The 22,811-nt window shown below is 41.7% G+C and overlaps 1 protein-coding gene across 1 annotated transcript in view; it reads right to left on the minus strand.

Annotated features, from left to right (window-relative positions):
• Window positions 1–22,803, minus strand: part of Cluap1 (clusterin associated protein 1) — a 31,410-nt gene extending 8,607 nt beyond the window's left edge. Inside the window, exons 1-9 of the mRNA XM_027424031.2 lie at window positions 22,640–22,803; window positions 20,203–20,314; window positions 18,511–18,595; window positions 17,299–17,478; window positions 12,160–12,255; window positions 10,331–10,414; window positions 9,001–9,134; window positions 5,207–5,348; window positions 3,545–3,617 (exon numbers count right to left, since the gene is read on the minus strand). Of these exons, the coding sequence (XP_027279832.1) occupies window positions 3,545–3,617; window positions 5,207–5,348; window positions 9,001–9,134; window positions 10,331–10,414; window positions 12,160–12,255; window positions 17,299–17,478; window positions 18,511–18,595; window positions 20,203–20,314; window positions 22,640–22,661 (928 nt within the window). The 5' untranslated portion in view covers window positions 22,662–22,803. The remainder of the gene's footprint in view (window positions 1–3,544; window positions 3,618–5,206; window positions 5,349–9,000; window positions 9,135–10,330; window positions 10,415–12,159; window positions 12,256–17,298; window positions 17,479–18,510; window positions 18,596–20,202; window positions 20,315–22,639) is intronic.
• Between the last annotated feature and the right edge of the window lie 8 nt (window positions 22,804–22,811).

Here is a 22,811-nt window from a genome sequence, read left to right on the forward strand (position 1 = left end):
GGCTAATGGGGGAGGGAAAGCCACTCTGTCCTATGCCAGGCTGTCACTAAGAGTCCTGACCTTAACAAAGATAAAGAAGTGGAGCTAGATGAAGAAGATAAAGCAGGATGGAGGCGAGGAGGGAGCCCAGGCTTGGGCAGCAAAGCAGGATATCCCGAGAAAGAAAGTGCACTAGTACATGACATTCTTCACTGGGGAAAGTTCTAGATAAAGGCTACATTGGGTCCCTGGGATTGTGGCTCAGTGGTAGAGCATGTACTCACTTTCTGCAAAACTCTGGGTCCAATTCCTAACCCCCCCACAAAACTAATTAAGAAAGCTATTTTTAAAAATAAATTGTATTTATTTTGGAGGGGTGTTCATGAACGTACTCTATAAAAGGGATTTTCAGTGCAATTGCTTTTTTGTTTTTTTCAAGAGCAATCACTTTTTTTTTTATTAAAAAATTCTCAGTGTGTGTGTGTGTGTGTGTGTGTGTGTGTGTGTGTGTGTGTGTGTGTGTGCTTGTATGCCATATGTGTGGGGAGGCTTGTAGAGACCTGAAGAGGATGCTGGGATTCCCTGGAGTTGGTGTTAAAGGCATTAAAGGCAGTTGTGGGGTACTTGGTATGGGTGCTGGAAACTGAAGTAGGGTCTTCTGGAAGAGCAGCAAGGGTTCTTAATCATCCTCTCCAGCCCTGAAATCACTCTATACACATTTAAAAAATAGTCTTTGTGCCTATAACCTATGAACATTTTCTAGACAGAACCAACAGAGAGAGACTATATTGGGGAGAAAAATCTCTCATTGCTTCGTGCCTCACTAAGCCCAGGGAGTGACGGGTGGGAAGGAGGAACTTGGAAAGATTTGCAGTCGTTGGTCTGACATTGACTTAGAAGTCAGCCTGGAAATCCAGCAGTTGTTGGTCTTCCAAAAGGCTTTCCTTTGTGCCTATATGAGATAACTGTATCCACCCAGGAACTATGGAAGGCAACTTGCTTCCTTTAGCCAAAGGAAGAAGAGCTGTGTTTTTCAGTTCATGAGGGAAAGCCTAGAGCTGGTGACAGTGTCACAAAGGGATCCCTCAAGATCACCACCACAATCTCCTAAAAGTTTTTATACAGACAATGGATTCATATTAACATAATTTAATAACTATAACACAAAATCACCACTCAGTTTAGTTTCCTTCTTACTTCATCCATGAAAATTTGATATCAATGAAATATAGATCACTATACCACTTGTTTTCTGTCTTGACTAACCTAGAACTAAAGCAGCAGGAGTGGCTTGGCTAGAGACACTTTTCAGGTTTTCTAAACCTGTTCTTAGAGGATTCCCCGAAGTTCCTGCTCTCTTTCGAGGGCTCTCTGAGAACAGGTACAAAGGAGATAAACACAAAGGGAACAGGCAAGTTGGGGGAAGAGCTAAATGGTCAGGTGTATTGTCTTGACCCTGAGAATAAAAACATCTTATGAAAACAGAGAAGTAGCAAGAGAAGTGTAATGGTGATGAGGCAGGAAGATAACACAACGCAACTGTGGTGTAGCAGGAAGACCACACACTGCTACGGCTCCCAGTGTTGGATGGACGCCCTGATGTTGTCCCGGTGAGCAATGCCAGCTCATCATGGAATCCCAGAATCTAGGTCTCAAGTTTAGTGCATTTTCCTATAGGTGAGAGCCTTACTGAGCACTCCTGGATGACTGTATGGCATCTGCCAACGAGCAATGGTCCCTTCATAGATACTGCATGAAACAGTTGCTTTTTTAGCATGCTCTATAACGGGACCATTCATACTACTAGGAACAATTTGTCTTTCATAATTATTTATTACATAAATTCAAGCTAACTGTAGTATTTAATGAGACAAAAATGTTGTATCATAGGAAATGAATATTAGTTAGATGCTGTGTAATTAGAAGCAAGCTTTGATATTATTATTATTATTGAAAAAGACTCTAGCCTGGTGGTGGTGGCATATGCTTTTAATCCTAGCACTTGGGAGGCAAAAGCAGGAAGATCTCTGAGTTTGGTGCCAGTCTGGTTCTAAAGAATGAGTCCCAGAACAGCCAGAGCTACCCAGAGAAACCCTGTCTTGAAAGACAAAAACAAAAACCTAAACAAAAACACAGAAGAAAATAGATTCTTCTCTCATATAATTCATCCCGACTACAGTTTCCCTCCCTCCACTCCTCCTAGCTCTCCCATTTCCCCAGGTCCATCCATTCCACCTCATTTCCTCTTCAGAAAAGAGCAGGTCTCCAAGAGATGACAGCCAAACAAGACAAAACAAGATAGTTACAATAAGACAAGGTGAAAGCCTCATATCAAGGCCAGACAAAGCAACCCAGTAGGAAAAAGAGTCTCAAGAGCACCTGGTGCAGACCTGTGCTTCCGTTTTAGCCTCTGTGAGCTGTCTGAGTAAACTCAAATGGTACTTAATATGAAAGCTGTGAGAAAATTGCTTTCAGGAAATATTTTTGCACTTCTAGTCAACAATGACAGATTTGTTAATGTTTAAGAGGACAAATACCATCTATATTCTTATTACAATTAAAATTTGAGAGAAAAAAATTAAAGAAAATAAAATATTTCTTAAAATGTAAGTAACTCATTGACTTACATGAGAAATGTAACTCACTGTATACCTGTCAACAACCTGATGACCTGAGTTTGAGTCTCAGGAATTCATGTAAAGGTGAGAGGAAAAGAACCAATCACAGAGTTGTCCTCTGACCTCAACATGTGCTCCATTGCACACCCACAGCTGCACACTCACACACACACCACACACACACACACACTACACACTCACATACACACACTCACCACACACACACTACACACTCACACCACACCTCCCACTCACACCCACACCCTCTCTCTCTCTCTCTCTCTCTCTCTCTCTCTCTCTCACACACACACACACACTACACACTCACACACACACCTCCCACTCACACCCACACCCTCTCTCTCTCTCTCTCTCTCACACACACAACACACACACACTACACACTCACACCACACCTCCCACTCACACCCACACCCTCTCTCTCTCTCTCTCTCTCACACACACACCACACACACACACACACACACACACTACACACTCACACCACACCTCCCACTCACACCCACACCCTCTCTCTCTCTCTCTCTCTCTCACACACACACACACACACACACTCACACCACACCTCCCACTCACCCCCCCCCTCTCTCTCTCTCTCTCTCTCACACACACACACACACACACATACACACACACACACCACACCACACCACACCTCCCACTCACACCCACACCCTCTCTCTCTCCTCTCTCTCTCTCTCTCTCTCACACACACACACACACACACTACACACTCACACCACACCTCCCACTCACACCCACCCCCCCCTCTCTCTCTCTCTCTCTCACACACACACACACACACACACACACACACACACTCACACACACATACACACACACATTCACACACATAGGACAAAAACCTTAAATCTACAAGGAACCTTCTCAAAGCTGAAGGCTCTAGTCAGAACTAGCAGACTTACTTCCACTCTTGAGCAGCCGCTTTTCCTCTTCCTTTAGCTTATTCTGCATTAGACGGAGAGTATTTTCAGCTTCCTGTGGAGGAGAAAGACTAGATTAAGGATGATGACCTTTGATCTGATTCTACACCACCATGTGAATACTACAGTGTCTGTCATACAGAACTCACCCCCCCCCAAAAAATCAAAACAAAACAGACTTTAGGAGGTAGCTTAAGGGGATAGAGACATGGCTCAGTGGTTTAGGGCACTGGCTGCTCTTACAGAGGACCCTGGTTCAATTCCTTGTATCACACAGTGGCTTGCAACCATCTGTTACCACCAATGTAGAGAATATGATGTCTTCTTTTGGCCTCTGAGTGCACTGTACATGATGCACAGACATACATGCAAGAAAAATACCAATACACAAAACAGACATTCATAAACCTTTTTTAAAAATTTAAAAAATTTACCTAAGTAACCTATGCAGTCCATATACCTGTGCTCTTTCTCTGCCATCTATCCAGCAGCTTGTGGGGATGGCCTAGGCATTTGATGTTCCAGCCCTATACCCTCCTACTACCACTAGAACTCTGGAAGAAATGAGTGACACTACACAAGTTCACTATGTGTGCCTGTAAGGGCAGTGGACACAGGAAATATGTCTAACACAGATAGGCACAGTTCTCCGCTCAGAACAAAAGAAGGCAGAACTGTTTGCACATTTCTGCCTGTACAGAGTCACCACTCCAATCTAAGATGCTAATGGCAGATCAGGATGCCGGGATAACAAGGAAATACTGGTCTTAGTTCCTGGTGTATGGCCAGAAGGAGGCAATATGTCAGGTATGTTGTCAAATGGAGCCCCAATTAAGCTGGGCATGGTTAACATGTATGTTATAGTTCCGGCACTTAGGAGGCTGAAGCAAGAGGTTGGACTGAGCAACACAGCAAGACACTGGCCTCCCCACCCTCAAACAGGCAAGCCAATATAAGGCAGAAAGGGGAAAACACCACATGTGCACTTCTGGCCTCCCTATGCACACGCACCCATACACATGTGAGAATGCACATAACACACAGACATGTTCAAATGCAAAACATCAATCAAACTAAAAAACTGGCTTTTAAATTTTGTTTGGTGTTGTAAGCATTAAAAAAAATGCCCTTTGCTGGGTGGTGGTGGCGGCAGCGGCAGCGGCTCACGCCTTTAATCCCAGCACTTGGGAGGCAGAGGCAGGCGGATCTCTGTGAGTTAGAGACCAGCCTGGTCTACAAGAGCTAGTTCCAGGACAGCCTCCAAAGCCACAGAGAAACCCTGTCTCGGAAAAAAAAACAAAACAAAAACAAAAAAACAACAAAAAACCCCCCAAAAAACCCAAACAAACAACCAACCAACCAACAAACAAAAAAAATGCCCTTGTATTAGGCATGGGAAAGGGCAGAGCAAACACAGGCCCTTCCAGGTCACTTCACAGGTCACAGGTCACAGGTTACAGGTCACATTTCCTCTTCTCACTGCCCAAACCCTGGTAACACATCTAATACTTGACAACCAAGAATCCACGCTGTGGAGTCAGCAAGGCAGAGGAACCACTCAAGTAGCCTGTAGCGTACATTCTCATACCACGATACACACAAATCTATATGGCTCAGAGTGTAGAGTAACCCAGAAGGACTTACTTCAAACCTCTCCTGCTCCATCCTGTGATGATCCTCAAGTTGCTGCTCCAGGTAAGCCAAGTTCCGGAATTTCTCTAGATAAATGTCATACTGCTTTTGCAATTCTTCCTCAATCTTCTCATACTCATCCATAAAGGCTGGCCTAAAGTGAGCAAATGAAGTAAAGAGTAAGTTAGTCAATTTACAGTAGTTTGAAATTTGTATTTAAGAGTTCCAACTTCCATCATCATGACTTTCTTTGAAATATATCATGAAACCTCTCATTACACAAGGTCCCCACTCTGCTAACTGCTTAAAAGTAACTTGCCTGTTCTCTTTTCTACCCACATATGTCATCACACCCAACCAGAAATGTATTTTTTAATAAAAATTAAAAGGTAAATTAGCAAGTCGTTTTGTGGATTTCACTTCAATGGATCACAGGATCCAAAAGGGTTAACAGTCACGTGCCATACACACTTCTGTAAATCACTAAGTTATTTATTTGTTTTTGGTTTTTTGAGGCAGGGTTTCTCTGTGTAGCTTTGAGTGCCCTGGAATTCGTGCTGTATACTAGGCTGTGCTCAAACTCACAGAGATCTGCCTACCTCTGCCTTCTGAGTGCTGTGATTAAAGAATTAAACATATGCATTATCTGAGCTGGTATAATATTCTACTATGGACATGACACAACACAGTCTTCCTGATAGGGGATGCATTTCTGTATACTGTGATTATATGTTTCTCTTATTGGTTGGCGAATAAAGCTGTTTTGGCCAAAGGACCGGCAGAACATAGCCAGGAAGGAATGATAGATGGGGCCACCAGACAAGGAGAATGCTGGAAAGAGGAAGGCAGAGAATGAGTTGTGAGGGGACACCACACCACACAGCTGCTGGGAAGGTAGGATGCCTGGGCATTCTCTGGTAAGCCAAGACCACATAGAGATACACAGATTAATAGAAATGGGTTAATAATTAAGAGAGAGCTAGCCAATAAGAAGCCTGAGCCACTGGCCCAACAGTTTACAGTTAATATAAACACCTGTGTGTTTATTTGGGACTAACTCCAGAACCAGGCAGGACAGAAACTTCCATGAACATCTTCCAAACACGTAAAGAGGCTACTGCAAATGAGAGCTGTTTTAAAATAAAATAAAACTTAAAACCTGTGACAAAAGGCTATTTCAACTGGTTGGCTAAATTTTCTTTTTTCCTCTTAGCATTAATTTTCCCTTCCTTTTCTCTTTTACTTTCCTCCCTGATTCTCCCAAGTGCCAGGATTACAGGCATGTAACACCATGCCTAATTTTGTTATTGATCTTAATGGGAAAACTCTTAAAAAAAATACAATGAGTGGGGTGTTGGTGGCGCACGCCTTTAATCCCAGCACTCGGGAGGCAGAGGCAGGCGGATCTCTGTGAGTTAGAGACCAGCCTGGTCTACAAGAGCTAGTTCCAGGACAGCCTCCAAAGCTACAGAGAAACCCTGTCTTGAAAAAAAAAAATTACAATGAGGGGCTGGAGAGATATCTTGGCAATTAAGGGCACTGGCTGATTTTCCAGAGGATAAGAGTTCAGTTCCCACTGCCTATTTGGTAGCTCATAATCTGTAACTCCAGTTCAGTGGGATCTGGTACCTTCTGTTGTCTGCATGCACCAGGCATGCACATGGTACATGGGAATACATGCAGGAAAAACATCCATACATATAAATATTTGTTTGTTTATTTATTTATTTTGGTTTTTTGAGACAGGGCTTCTCTGTGTAAATAGCCCTGGCTGTCCTGGAACTTGCTTTGTAGATCAGGCTGGCTTCAAACTCAGAGATCCACCTGGTTCTGCCTCCTGAGTGCTGGGATTAAAGATGTGTGCCACCACCACCTGGCTATAAATTTTTAAAAATGAAAATTAGCTGTAAAGGAATGTGCCTGTAGTTCCATCTCTTCTGGTGGCTGAGGTGCTAAGACACAAGGGTCCCTTTAGCTCAGGAGCTGGGAGCCTGAAACTTTTACTGAAAAATTCAAGGTATATCCTGGATCTTTTTCAGAAAAGCTGCTTTTCACATGAATGGAGGCTTTGAACACCACCTTCCACCTGAGCTGAGTATGTTCTCTTTTCAAATTTAAGCTCCCCTGAGTATATCAAAGTCTGGACTTGGGTTAAGCTCTTGGTACCAATGTCCTGATAGGAATGTTGGATGCCAGCAATCAAGTAAGGCACAAATTTGTGGATAGACCCTTTGTCCTGCACATTCCCCAAAACTCCTTGGGCCACTTTGATTTCGTCAGCTTCACTAAGAATCAATTCTAGCTGCTGAGATGCTTGTCCATGGTATCAAGAGAGTACATACCAAAAATATGAAACACTTCATGAATTGTGCATGGGGCCATGGTAATTCTATTGTTTTATTTAGTATATGTGCAGCTGAAGCAAACACCTGAAACAGCTTTTAAAATAACACAGGAATAGGGAATGTGATGGTTTGAATGAGAATGACCCCCACACCCTCATATATTTGCATACTTGGTCCCTAGTTGGTGAGACTGCTTGGAAAGGATTAGGAGCAGTGGTGGCCTACCTGGAAAGGTGTGCCACTGGGTACAAGCTACAAGATTTCAAAAGACTAGTTCTATCTCTCCTGTTTATAGCTCAAGATGTGAATTCTCAGTTGTTTCTGCTGCCATGCCTTTGTTCCATCATGGATTCTAACCTCTGAAACCATACGGCCAGCTAAATGCTTTCTTTTATAAGTTACCTTGGTCATGGTAACTTTTGTCACAGCAACAGAAAAGTAACTTAAGACAGAGGATGAAACACAGAGGGAAAGAGAACATTAATCTTTTAAACCAGAATAAAGCAACTTACCCTATTAAAAAGGGCTTGCAGGGTATAGTGGTGCACACCTCTAGTTCCAGCACTTGGGTGGCAGAGGCAGGCGGATCTCTGTGAGTATGAGGCTAGCATGGACTATAGAATGAGTTCCAGGACAGCCAGAGATACATAGGGAGATCCTGTTTTGAAAAACCAACCAAAAAAAAAAAAAAAAAAAAAAAAAAAACAAAACAAAACAAAACATGATTTAGGGCTTAACTGGAATGAATTATGCTTTAAAGACGACTTTGTTAGTGAATCCAAGGACTCTTGTAGCTGTGATTTCAGCAGAGGAAAGAGCAAGGCCCTGGCATGAATGGGAGGACCCTGGGTGCCTTCTGTTTGCCAATGCTCACTCCCAAGCTTGTGGAAAGAAAAGCAAAAAATGCTGAGGCCAAGGAGGGAAAATATAAAGCAAGTAAAGAGAAGAACACAAGGAAAATATGAGGAATATATAAAAGGTTCCATTGACACAGGCAATGTTCTGGGCCACTATTACACTTCTTTGTTCCCCAGGACTGTTTTTCCACTGAGGCAAAGTCATAAGAAAGATAAATTGTTAACAGGTGAGGAATTATCAATGTGAAAAGTGTAAAATCTACCAAAACCAAGAGCAGACGTATATTCTATTTCAATTTAATTTATGACAAGATTTTAGAAGGCCAAACCTGGTATAACTCATCATCTGGATTTACTTTGTCTCATGTTCAAAGAAACCACAAAACTTTGAAGAAAGCTCCAGAGTTCAGCCATGTTGCAGACATATTGAAAGCAGTACAGAGAGCGAGCCAGTGTAGCAGTCAGCATTTAGAACAGGCAGCAAAGAAACTGTAACATGGGGTCTCTGTGCATGAGGCTGCATTCTGATGCTTGAACAGCTAATGCCACTTACATTCTTTCAACCTTATTTCCACCTTTCACAGACACTAGCTACTCACTCTACCTGACACTCTGCAGGGTCTGTAGTCGCTTCCGATTTCTTTCCAGTTCTAATTTTCTCTTTTCAATTTTGGCTTCCAAGTTAGCTTCATCAGAGGCCACATTATTGAGTAGGTCTTTAGTCTTCTGAACCTGTGCCTACATTGAATAAGAAATATTGAGAAAAAGTGCTGGGGGTGGGAATGGGGTGGTGGGAGGGCATTACCCGACTCTGGGCACAGAACTCCTTAATACTTTGGGCAAAGCAACATCACATACACTATACACTAAAACATAACATAAAGCGTAACATACAACAAAATATTACCCATCCCCTACTGCAACTTATGTAACAAACTTTTCAGAGACAGGAGTGAAAGAAGGATAACACATAGACAGAAAAAAAAATTACCATTCTTTTCATGAAAAGTGGATGTTCCTCTCCAAGGAAACACACAAAAGTAGAAAGAAGAATGCCTTTGAAGTGCTTTTTAATTTGAGCACTGATTGTCTCCTATTTAACTGATATATACTATAAACTATTGTAATTCATTTATGTTGATGTGCAAACAGTCCCTGGTTTGATCAGGGGAAGTCCATCAAGTTGGCACCATGTCTCTTCTACAGACTCTTGGTAACTTTGAACGCCTCTGTTCCTCCTGGAACAATAAGAGGTTGTATGTATTTCTCCCAACCAGCTCTAGAATGAGCCATTTTTCTTGGGTTCTCTGGTTCCCATTAGTGGAGAATGGTATTTAAAGGCCAAGATCCAGGTGCTAGGTATACCCAGAGCTTAGAAAAGTGTGATAGTAGATATATACATACACAAACACATGGTACATCTACAGGTGTGTACATCTCTAGCAAAACTTAACTGACACTGAGTGAGTGAGTGAGTGAGTGAGTGAGTGGGATAAGATGGTGAGCATCTACTTGTTAGAGTGCAGCTTAGAATGAGGGCCTGCAATTAGCTCAGTGGTAAAGTGCTTGTCTAGTATATATAAGGCCCCCAGTTCTAAAACCTTCTCTACACAGAGACAAAAAGAAAGCCTGGAAATCATTTAAATGCCCAGTAGTAAGGAGTTGGCTAAATAAAATAGGAGAATAGTCACCAAAATATTGAAATAAGAACTGTTTAATTACTTTAAAAGTGGTGAATTTTTAACAACTTGAGAAACTGCTTTTACTTCTGAAAGGAATAGTAGTAGCTATAGCATAGAAATCCTAAAATATCCTCTAACTATCCCCTAAAATATCTCTTGTTTCTAGGCTTCTCTTATTCTGTCTGATACACAGAGAAAATAATTTTTGAGTCCCAGGTGTAAAAACAACAAATAATAGCAGTATAATCTTACCAAAATATCTTTTATTGCAATTCTCATCACTTTTTCAGTCTCGTTTATTTCTAGAGGTCTAGCAATGGCTTCTGTTCTCATTTCCTAGGAGAGATAAAATAACTTACACAGTTTGCAACAAGGAGTTCAGTTTTTAATTTCTAATAGTTGCCATTTTTTTTTTTTCTTTCTTGAGAGCCTTGTTCTTTCCTGAGATACGCTTGGATGCGTATCTCCCCATCCTCAGACTCCAAACTGCTGGATTTCAGATTTATGCCCCCCCAAAGTATGTGACATATATATTACACTAATTCTCCAATGTTTGGCACAGTGATAGAAACTATGGCTCACCATGTACAAGGCCTGGAATTCAATCTCTGATATCACAAGAAAATGAAAAGCAAAATTTTATACTAGTGTATATCTCTGAACAAAACATCTCTTGTCATAACCTTCTATAAATGGCCTCCAATGCCTACGTGGGCTCTCCTCATATTTAAAGTCTTCATTTTCAGCTCAAGATTCTGTGTGATCCTAACTCAAATGGCAAACATGAAATTAATATCCATTAGCTTTACTCCTAATGCTTCTATTTAGATGACCCACCCTATACACAGACAGCTCGCTGTCTGTCTGTATATCCATCAGCCCTGTAGCTAAGCTTCTACTTCTGCTTGTGCCTAAAGTAGAAATGGGAGTTAGGTATGACAATGAAATGACAAAGCAGCGAGAGCAATGGCGGCTGACATACTTGAAAGAGAGTAAGGAAATGAAGTCTGTTTACAGTATACAAAACGTTATACTGAGAACGAATGCTTTAAATACCATCAGTGTGTACACATAAGGACTCAATAATACTTTTCTTCTAAAACCAGTGGTTCCCAAACTGCTGTTTTGTTGGAACCTGATGCTGACTCGTATTGAGAAAGCCTGGCATGGGAGTTGTGTTCAATGTTCAGCCAAGTTTGGGAACCATGCTTAGACAACTATTCATGGAATAGATGGAGCACATTGGATGATCGGCACTGGAAAGTATGTTTAATAGCAACATCTTCCTCTGACTACCTCTAAGTGCTACTTAGATCACTGGCCACACACTTTTGTAATCACCTGGGGAACATTTGAAACTCCGGATGCCCAGCTCATATCCCATAACAGTGACACCAGCAGGAAAGCCAGTTTTATAAAGATCAATGGGTAAGTCTGGGGAGGAGTGAGTACTAGGAGCCAGGGACTGAGGTACACTATTGAGAACAATGCGGAGAAGAGGCACAAGGAAGAAAGTCACAGCTTCATGCTGTTTTTTACCAATCCTGGACTGGAAGCTAAAGATATTAACAATCACAGAATGGAAAAGGGCAAGTAGACACAAAGTCCTACTCCTAACCAAGGAGCTATTTGCAATTGATAGCTACGAGGAGAAGGAAGATCAGTTTTCTTCAGTGCAGTGACACTGTGTATATTAGCCATGCTCCAGGGTAGGCCTCATGCTCATAAGTACTTGGCCAACACAAATGGACTCAATGCTTTTTGTTTTGTTTTGGTTGTCTTTTGTTTTTTAGAGAGAGAGGAAAAAAAAAACCATGATGTTGGGTATGTAAGGGAGGCAAGATCTGTGAGAAGTTGGAGGAGGGGAAGGAGTATAATTAAAATATATTGTATAAAAATATTTTTAATTAAAAAAAAGTAAAACCTGTAGACCATTATCTACTAGAATCAGGAAAGGGTTCATATCCTATACCAATTTCCCACACATTAACCCACTCAATCAGGTACAGTTGAGTAAAGACTGGAAGAATTATAAGGCAAGAAGCAAGAGAAAACTCATTCCTTAATTGAACACTACTTACCCTCAGCTCAACCTCTTTGCCCAGCAGGTCATACAGAGATGCTCCTTTGGCAGTAATTTCAGAAGCAAGTTGTCTGGCTGCTTTTAAGTCTGCAATCTGGAAGGAAAATTGCAAATACAGAACCTCATTTTTCAATAGGCATTCAGCTGCCACTCTGTGAACCTCAACCATTTCCTTCAGACAGGTTTATAACTATAGAGCACATGTTTCTGCAGCCCTATTTACTACTGTAGAACACAGCTCCCAAGACGCCAACTTAGAGAACACCAGTTCAAATGGGACCAATTTCAGGACATCTGGTCTCTCAGAAAGCCAAATGTGAAGTCAAACTCAATTCACAACTAAGTGGTATAAGTGACAGAAAGCTGACATGCCTCTAATTGGACTGGGTCTCTAATAGAATGACCAAAGGGGCAACCTGAGAGACATTCTCCTGCAGCATCCAAGGCCAGAGCCTTAGCCTTTCCTCCAAAAAGCTGCTATGATGCCAGGAGGTAACTTCTGCTTAGTAATCAGAATCTCCTGGACCATCACAGGGGACAATTGGCAGGAGATGATCCCAGCAACTTTGATGATGACTCAGCATCCAGACTTTCTTAGGATGTGTGCATTACCTTCTTCCTTCAGTGTGTTAAATTCCCAAGGAGCCCAAACATCAACAGGAATCCTTGCTCTCTCTACTTTTAACCTGTCAGCAACAGCTCTCAGCAGATTACTTCCCTAACCTTTTCTTTTCTCTCTCTCTCCCCTCCCTCCCTCCCTCCCTCCCTCCTTCCCTCCCTCTCTCTCTCTCTCTGGTTTGTTTGAGACAGGGTTTCTCTGTGGCTTTGGAGGCTGTCCTGGAACTAGCTCTGGAGACCAGGCTGGTCTTGTCTCGAACTCACAGAGATCCGCCTGTCTCTGCCACCTGAGCGCTGGAATTAAAGGTGTGCGCCATCATCGCCCACCTGGCTTCCTTCCCTTTTCTTTGGTCCCACCCTGCACCCCCTCCATCTACTATTCTAGCTCCTCCTCTTAAGGCCCAGGGTACTACCTCCACTCCACCTGCTTCTCCTGGCAGCAACTACCCACATTGCTCTCTAAGATTTACCTCACTGTTTCCACCTCTCAGCAATGGTATAGGTATAGTCTCTGGCATCTTCATCCTAACAGGTGCTTCTAACCCCATGGTTTTAATCCCCTGCATGTTGATGCCTTCTAAGTGCCAGCTTCAACATCACATACAAACTCTTGTGAGGCATTTCCACTCGGACATCCAAACGGACTGATAAGCTTACCACGTCCGAAGGCAAACTCAGAACAAAAATTTCACTATCCATACTGGCTATTTTTATATTGAAATTACTAGACCTCATTTCCTTGATTAAAGAATACAGCCCAGATGCAGCCCTTAGCACATCAACACATCAAGTCTGATGTTCTGTAAATGGTTTGAGGATCTTCTTCATGCCGTCTCATCTACCTCAATTCATACCCAAACCCAGAAAAATCTACCAGATGGTAAAAGGTGCTTGCCACAAGGATCTATGTGGTAGAAGGAGAAAACCAAGCCCCAGGTGTAGTGACATTGCCTGAAGATCAGAGTGCAGAGCTAAACCACTAGAGGTCAGGGAGTGGTGGCAAACACCTTTAATCCGAGAACTCGGCAGACAGAAGCAGAGGGATTTCTGTTAGTTCAAGGACATCCTGGGCTATATAAGAATGAATCTGCCTAAAAGAAAAACAGTTCACACAAAGGTGATCTCACTCAGCACTAAGGAGGCAGAGACAGGAGTGATATGGCTGGGTGAAGAGAAGAAGATAAGGCAGTTAAGTCTAAGGAGCATGCAGTCTGAGGAGCAGTGCAGTCTAAGCAGTCTGAGGATGCAATTTGAGAACAGGATCACCCCTTTTTTCTGAGCATTGGTAGAGGTGAGAACTCTCTAGTGGCTGGCCACTTTGCTTCTCTGATCTTCAGCATTAACCCCAATATCTAACTCTGAGCTTTTATTATTAAGAACAATTAGAATTCATGCTACACCCAGGTTAACCTCTGACCTTCTTGCCTACACATATAAATTACCTTTTAACAATGTCTGAACCTCAATTGTGAGCTCTGGCTCCTGGTATGTGCCTGTGGAGTACAAGCATAATAATCAATGCTTTCTCTGGCAGGCCTCAGAGAAAAGAGCTGTCCTGGCATCAGATTAATGTGTGTTCTTAGCTGGGATTTTTTTTTTTTCATTCCTCAGTTTTTCATCTGCTATGAGCCATAGAATCATTCAGCAATTAATCAGCCTCATTTCACAAGGTCAACCAATCAGAGTCAGGGACTCTGTTTGGAGGATTAGGCCAAGATGCAAGGTATGTTGGAATTATTGCCTTGTGAATAAAGTTAAAGTGGCCGTTTCTTGTAAATTTCTCATTGTAACTTATCCCCTTTTGTTACAAACTTGAGATCTATTTCCCACAGTTCAGCACTATTTGATCATTTATTGGGCACAATTTCCCCTATGCATTTGGGGTATATTGATAACATCAAACTTAAGATTTTAAGATAAACTATTACCAAAATAATACAATGTTACTTACTTGGTCATGTAGCCAGCTATATTTCTTATTGAGACAAGGTAAATAGTGCAGAGTAACCTAATTGCAGTACCGGGGACAACAAGTAGCTCTTTGCATGGATTCCTAACCTCAGTTTTATGACCTTGTTCAGACACCATGGGGCAAGAGTCCCTGACTCTCCAGGGCTAGCTACAAAATATAAACTAACTGAATAGCCCCAAAATATAGTTACAAGCTTCTCTTTCTATGGCAGGGTTACATGCTGGACAGAAAAATGTATTTTAAGATTTAAAGTGCTTTTAAAGTCACTGTGCCTCTGCTAATGCTGTATGGGCTCCTCTGCCCCTTGTCCCTGCAGCTCACACTGCAGCTCTCCCTCTGAGGACACTTTAGTAAAGAGACAAGTCTCCAGTCTGAGGAAGCCTGACATTTATGACCACCAATCACAAAATGTTTAAGATGTTTTATACTCTCAAAAGTACAGGATATAACACACAATTTCCTTAATTCTCTTACTAGTTTAGTCCTATAAGGTTACCTCTATAGATAAAATAACAGAAAAGACTTCTCCTTTTACAGCTGCTGTTTGCAGCCCACTAGTTAGGAAGTTAACAAAAAGAAAGTACTCTTTTCTTCCATCTGGATTTAATGCACTGTGAATTGCTGGAATGACTCTGTTTCTTACCATTTACTTAAGAAATGGTATGTGTCCTAGAGATGAAGACCTGCAAGATTTCATGGGTCTTTATAGGCTGGGTAGAGCAAAGAGGGTAAGAGAAGAAGCTGGGGCAGAAGCTGGAGCAAAAGCTGGCAGAAATTACCAGAAATAGAAAAATGAAGAAGACAAAGAAAAAGAATGTAGCAGAGAATTGAAATTGGAATCAGAATTGAGACAGAGAATTAAGAGTCTAGAAATTACAGACAGTTAGGACAGAAGAATTAGGAGAGAGGCAGAAGAAAAAAAGTGGAACAAAAGAAACACGCTGAAGAGAAGCTTCGTGTGAGCTCATTCGATTCTTTTACCTTAGACATTTCCCTCCCTGGCTGTAGAGCCTTAGCTGGACCCTGAAGGGGTCTTAGGGGCTTGTACCCCAAAAGACCCCATTTCCCATTTGAGCCTTGAGCTGAGAATATCTTTAATTGCTTCTGATGAGGCCTTTTAATGGCAAGATGTGAGAAAGCCCTTATATGGTAACCTAGTAGCTTTCCACTTTTTTGTTTTGTTTTTGTTTTTTCAAGACAGGGTTTCTCTGTGTAACCCTGGCTGTCCTTGAACTCGCTCTGTAGGCCAGGCTGGCCTCTTATTCAGAGATCTACCTGCCTCTGCCTCAGAATTGAAGGCGAACAACACTACTACCTGGCTTGGTTTTCCATTTTTGACCTTTTCCCCATCTCGGGTCTGTGGAATTTCCAGAGCCTTTTGTTGGGAACTCTGAATGAGCAGTTGCTATTTCCTCTAGTCTAAAGTCCTGATATATCATCACGGCAAGTGAATAACAACTTAGCTTTCTGTGGCTTGTTGCTTCTATAAGCTGCTCAGAGACCGGGCAGCTCAGCACTAAATGAGTCCCATCACCTATCCAGCCCTTACGTTTTCTGAGATGGGGACTTTCTAATTCCCAAGACTGGCTTAAAACTCTTGGGCTCAAGGGGCCTTCCAACCTCAGGCTCCCAAGCAGCTGAGAAGGCAGGTGCATGCCTCCTTGTTTGGCTGAGAGGAAACTCAAAGCCTATACATCTCTGCTGAAAACCCCATTGTCCACCTCAGAGTAAAAGTCAAAAGGCTTTTCCGAGGCCAGAGGATTTGCTGTATTTCCCTCTTAGCTTCCACCAGAGGGCTTCAGCCCTTTTTCTTAAATATCCAAAGTACATTTTCATCTTGAGACACTAGTCCCCACCCCCACTTCCATGACAGAAGTGAGAGGGAAGGGATCACGATCTAGCCCTGGCGGCCCCACTGCACGCCCTGTGTGTGACAGCCCTGCCCCTCACACACTCCATTCCCACACTGCTCTGCTGTTCTCCAGGGCACTGACTACATCAGACCTTCTACAACTTTATCACTGTTGTTCATACTCTGATTTCTCTAACTGACAACAGGAACCAGGACTTCTGTCCTCTTTGTTTATGCCTGTATCCCCAGTGCTTGAACACTGTCTGATAAAATTAGGCTTTAAAACAATTGGATTTGGGGCTGGAAAGATGGCTCAGACGTTAAGATCACTGACTGCTCTTCCAGAGGTCCTGAGTTCAATTCCCAGCAACCACACGGTGGCTCACAACCATCCTTTATGAGATCTGGTGTCCTCTTCTGGTGTGCAGATATACATGGAAGCAGAATGTTGTATACGTAATAAATAAATAAAATCTTAAAAAAAAAAGAAAGACCCTGTCTCTCAAAAAACTTTAAAAAAAAAATGGATTTATTGTGACTCTGTTTTCATCCCCACACTAATGAGAACAAACTGTTGCCACAAACTGGACAAATGCCCTAAGTCTCCAGGCAAGGAAGGGGTGCTGCAAGTCAGACATACTCTATGCCAATTTGAGAAACAAATATTCCCTAGACACAGACTTCACCATCCTTACCTTAGAGCCAAGATCAAACTTGAATTTGCTGATATCTTCCTCTCCTACTTTAGAGCCCTCCATCCCTTTGGTCTTCATAGCATTATAAAGAACAGATGTGATCTTCAACAGTTCTTTCACGGCATACCCATCTGCTTGATAAAGCTTCTTAGTATTGAGTTTTATATGTGCCTTTGTGGCCTGTTTTGAGACAGACAAAAATCCATTTTTTTTTTTGTTTTTTGTTTTTTTGTTTTTCTTCAGACAGGGTCTTACTATGTAACCCAGGCTGGCCTAAAACTCACTATGCAGTTGTTCAGGCTAGATTCAAACTCTCAATTCTCCTGTCTTAGACTTCTAAGCACTGGAATTACAATGTGCTCTATCATACCCTGCTTCAAAGTTTAAGGTTGTATACAAATCCCATGTAGGTACTTTGAAAATGTTTCTGTCAGCAACTGATACAACTCAGTGATTAAAGATAAAACACAGTGTAAGTGTCCCATATTGTGATTAAAAAGCAACCTGGGAAAAGACCAAAACTACAAATGCACGTATCTTTGACCCAGTAATTCCAATTCTAAGAACTAACTCTAAGCATAAACTCACAGACAAAATGAAATGCACATGCTATTCATTACAGAATTGTTTCAAATAGCAAAGGTTATAAATGACCTAAATACCTATATATAATTGTGGGATATTTATGTAAGCAATATTAACTCAAGTGAAAGAGAGACAATTCTAAACGCATTTGAAAATTTCTTCAAAATATACTACTAAGTGAAGAAAGCAGGATGCTATACAGCATGTGTAACAGGGAATATATGTATACCATTGTCATTTACATATAATTAACACAATTAATATCAACATATTTATATATTATGATTTATCCAAATATGCATAAACAAAATCTCAGCTCAGATTTAAATAGTGGTTATTATGATTGGAACTCAGCCCAGAGCAGACATGGCAAAAAGTCATTTTACTCTGTATATGTTTATGATCAAAAAATTTTTGAATCATAAAACATATCACTTATCCAAAAATAAACAAATAAAACTATATAAGAAATGAGTCAACAAACAAACATTGGTGAAATGGTTCCACAGAAATCTGTCAGTGGGATGGTTTTAGAAAGTACACACAATACTAAATTAAAAAATAGTCCCAAATAGGATTCATCTTTTTCTAACTTATTTGACAATTCTATAAAATAACTGAACTAACCATGAACTGGGCAATTGCCTTAATGAAGAAAACTCGGTCTTGTTCCGTCTCAATGTCAGAAGGGATGTCAGTCTGTGGCTCATATCTGTCAGAAAGAATAAGCATGAGACAATTCAAAAGAAAGTCCCTTAAAGTCAGGTGTGGAGGAGCATACCTATAATCTCAGAGTCAGGTGTGGGGGTGCCAGCCTGATCTATATAGTGAAACCCTAACTAAAATATAACAAAGCAAAACAAAGCCACCAAACAAAACAAAAAAGGTCCATTAAAGGGAAACTACGTGATTGAGTATTGCTAACACGAGGTTTTCCAGGCCCCATCCAAGGCAATATGATTAAGCAAAATCTTTAAGAATGAGGCTAAGTGACAGACCACAAGATGACTCAGTGGATAAGCAGGTTTCCAACAAGCCTAGCAATCTGAGTTCAATCTCCAGGACTTACATAGTGCAAGGGGAAAACCAACCAGTTCTCTAACCTCCAGTTGCATGTTGTGGCTAGCATGAACCCATACACATATGTGTATTTACACATGCTTAGTAGGTAAGGGGGTTTGCTGTATAAGCCTAGAAACCTGAGTTCAAACCCCAGAACCTGTATAAAGATGGAAGCAGAGAATCAACTCAACAACCTTGTCCTCTGACCCCCACACTCGAACATGTGTGCCATGATACGAGTGTGGAGATAAATAAAGTGTAAAGAAAAAGAATATGGGATCAGATTACAAACTAAATCCATCTCAAACTTCTAACTTTTATGAAAATAACCAAGATTTTGACTCAGGCTGATAGCCCTTGGCCCAAGATGGACATGTGGACTAAACAATTCACTCTAAGAAGTACCAGAGTTGTTGAAATTACTTGTTTACTGAGAATTCACAAAGGCCCATAAGCCTGTGATTCTCAGCGTGTATTCGTATAGTCTGAAAGATAAGAATAGTTTTTACATTTTAAAAGCAAACAAAAGGGGCTGGAGAGGTGGCTTAACAGTTTAAGGACATAAACTGTTCTTCCAGAAGACCTGTGTTCAGTTCCTAGCACCAATGTCATATGGCTCACAACAGCCTATAGCTACAGAATATTCAACAGACATCTCATGTAGACTTAATTTTATGTGTAACAAAACACACAATATTTATTCTCTGTTTCTTAACACAAAAGTTGCCAATCCTAATCATAAGACTTTTAACACAATGAAAACTCTACATTATTTGCTGTTTTAATTTTTTATTTTTAATTATGTGTGTAAGCATGTGTACATTAGTCCCTGACATCAGAGGTCATCCCAGAGCATCTGTAATATTTCTAACACAGTATATTCTGAGTGTGCAAGAAGGTCCCTGCCATTTTGTGGTGAGGGGCTGAAGAGGAACCTGGCCAGCACTCTAATGAGGATAGTCACTTCCTTCCATGTTCTTTCAACTCTGATGATTTCTTTCTTTCTTTCATTTTTTTTTTTTTTAATTTGAGAGAGGGTCTCGCCCTATGTACCCCTGGCTGGCCTGGAACTTGATATACAGGCCAGGTTGACCCTGAACTCACAGAGATCTACTTGTGCCATCATGTCTGGCAACTCTGGTGAATTTTTACAAGTCACAACTAAGTCCATTCTATGTAGATTGCACTATATTCTTCACTATGCATCACAAAAGGTTCCAGTTCCTAGTTAGCTAATGAATGAAAGTGCATTCTAACCTTTTCACAAGCCACAGAAGCACTTCAGAGACAAGCCCGAAGTTGGGTGAGCGGAAATTCTCCATAGAAATATGTCGTGGGTATCCCAAGGCTCTCATCATCTCTGTGAAATCTGTCCAACATAAAACACAATTCGGTTAGTCCTTGTCAAATGGCAACTCTTTGGAGAGTAGTTAATCTTATTCTCTCTGCTTTCCCTTCTTACTGGGTCTTCCCAACTTAGTAACAGCTTGAGGTACTGAATCCATCAACTCTGTAAGAGGAAAGGCAAGGTGGGGCAGATAAAAAGTTACAGTATCTAGTCCATCACATGAAAAACATCTAAGTTCAATAGAGTAGATTTTTCTTCAGGGAAATAGGGCTTAGGGGATATCTGAGACTTTAATTTCTTTCTGATATCTTTACTATCCCAAATAAAAACTACCTAGCCTCATAAAACATCATTAGAAAAAAAAGTCAATCATTATTTATGGGAGGGCCCAGGGTAGAGTGAAATTCAAGATTTTTTTTTTTTCAGTGAGCACATACAATTTTCATGACATATATTTCAAAGATCAGTTACCTCATATTCAGAGAAATTTTTAAGAAAATGGTTGAACTATAATGCAGTGTTTAGATTTAATGTAAAAACAGACTAGTAAACAGTAATATTGTAAGTTGGGGCACCTGAAAAAAAAAGAAAGAAATTGCTTGAAAGAAAACAGATGAAAACAAAAATGAAGAAACACAATGCTGGGTAGTGGTGGCATACACTTTTTTTTATGCAAACTGCATGAGGCTTTATTGTAGTTGTTTAATGAGCTAACCCCATGTTAGCTCGGGTCTTTCATCCACCCACCATGGCGGATGGCTAGGAAAGACACTTCGAAGCGTCTGGCATACACCTTTTATCGCAGCATTCAGCAGGCAGAGACAGGTGGATCTTCATAAGTTCAAAGCCAGGCTGGTCTACAGAGTGAGTTCCAGGATAGCCAGGGCTATATAGAGAAACCCTGTCTCAGAAAAAGAAAAGAACACAACCAAGCAGAGGCAAGTGGATTTCTGTGGGTTCAAGGCTAATCTGGTTTACAAAGCAAGTTCCAGGACAGCTGAGGCTGTTGTTACACAGAGAAATGCTGTCTCAAAAAATCGAAATGAACACAGTCAACGTTTCTGAGTTCCCACAATATGCTGCGCTCTTGAACATGTTTCCTGGCTGTGCAATGTCTACTCGTGTTTCTTGAAGATGGCCATTCAAAACAACCTGTTGACAATTCTAAATAATCTACTTGGACAATAAAACAGGGTGAACTGCACCAGATCGTGGAGGGAAAAGATGGTAGAAAACAAGTAGCAGTCTCCCCCTCCAGCCAGGCTTTGCCCAAACCTTTCATTCCAGTAAGCAGAAACTATCACGTTCTCCAGTGTTAGGTGGGGACAGTGGGGACATCGTCTTATACATTACACAGTATGCAGTATTTATTTGAGGTAAGCATTCTGAAATACTCTTCTTGGATACTCTTGAGTACATCGCTATTCAATGACCCTAGGAAAGTGCTGGCTTCATAAAAAAGTATGTGGGAAGCCATCATTACAGTGTTTCAAATACCCTCAAATCTCAGAAGACATGACTCACTCGAGGTTGATCTTAGTAGCGGCTACTTTTCTGCAAATGAGGCCAAGACTTTGGGTCACACAGTCCTTCCTGCCACTCTTCCTAGCTGTGTGTACCATGAGAAGCTATACTACTTGCAGTTAAAACCAGAAACAAAAAGTGAACTATGACAGCCTGGCACATAACAGATGTTCTCCAAAGAGTAGTGACTAATATAGATTTTCCACTTTCCCACTCTCCGGCAAAGTTCTTTTCTCAACATTCGGCGTCCAACCTCCAAAGCTGCTCGCTCTAGCTATTACGTCCAAATTACTTTGACCTCTTGTTGCCTACTTCCTCATCTCTGGCAGACACAGGGCACAAGAATTGCCTAGGAGAAAACGAAATAATGCCCACAAAGAGAACAGTATGTGATAGATTATACAACAACAACAACAACAAATCCTCAAAAATGAACAACAACCAACAACAAAAAACTAATAGGAGCATCCAGTCACCTCCTTGGTTTTATTGTTTCTTTCTACAAACTCAAACACAGAAAAAGTCTGCCATTTCCTATGACCTTTCTAATGAGGCTGCGAATGCGGCTGTGACAAATTGAGATAAAATGAAGTAAAATTAAACACATCCAGTTCCTCAGCCGCGAGACACATTCCAAGTGTTCTAGCCACACGCGGCCAGTGACTGACAGAACTTTCCAAAGGTGCTGTAAAGTTCTTTCATTCCCTGGCTAGTCTAGGGCTGGGGACCACCGGCCTGACTGGGCCGAGGGCTCAGGCAGGAGTCCGGTAGGGGAGCTCCGAGTTTCTGGGAAGCCCACGGGAAAGCCGGGTGCAGCCTTACTGCGGAGGTCGCGGAAAGACATGGCGTTTGGGTCCCAAGAGTCCACTGGGGCGCGGCTGCTCGCCTCTTTGGAGTTCGCAGGCCCAGCGCTCGCCGGTCTCTATAGTAACCTGCAGAGCACTTGGATAGCGCGCTGTCGGGGCCAAACAGGACCGGAAGCGATGAGGGCAGT

The sequence above is a fragment of the Cricetulus griseus genome, chromosome 7 (genome assembly GCF_003668045.3).
Source record: "Cricetulus griseus strain 17A/GY chromosome 7, alternate assembly CriGri-PICRH-1.0, whole genome shotgun sequence".
Taxonomy (NCBI): domain Eukaryota; kingdom Metazoa; phylum Chordata; class Mammalia; order Rodentia; family Cricetidae; genus Cricetulus; species Cricetulus griseus.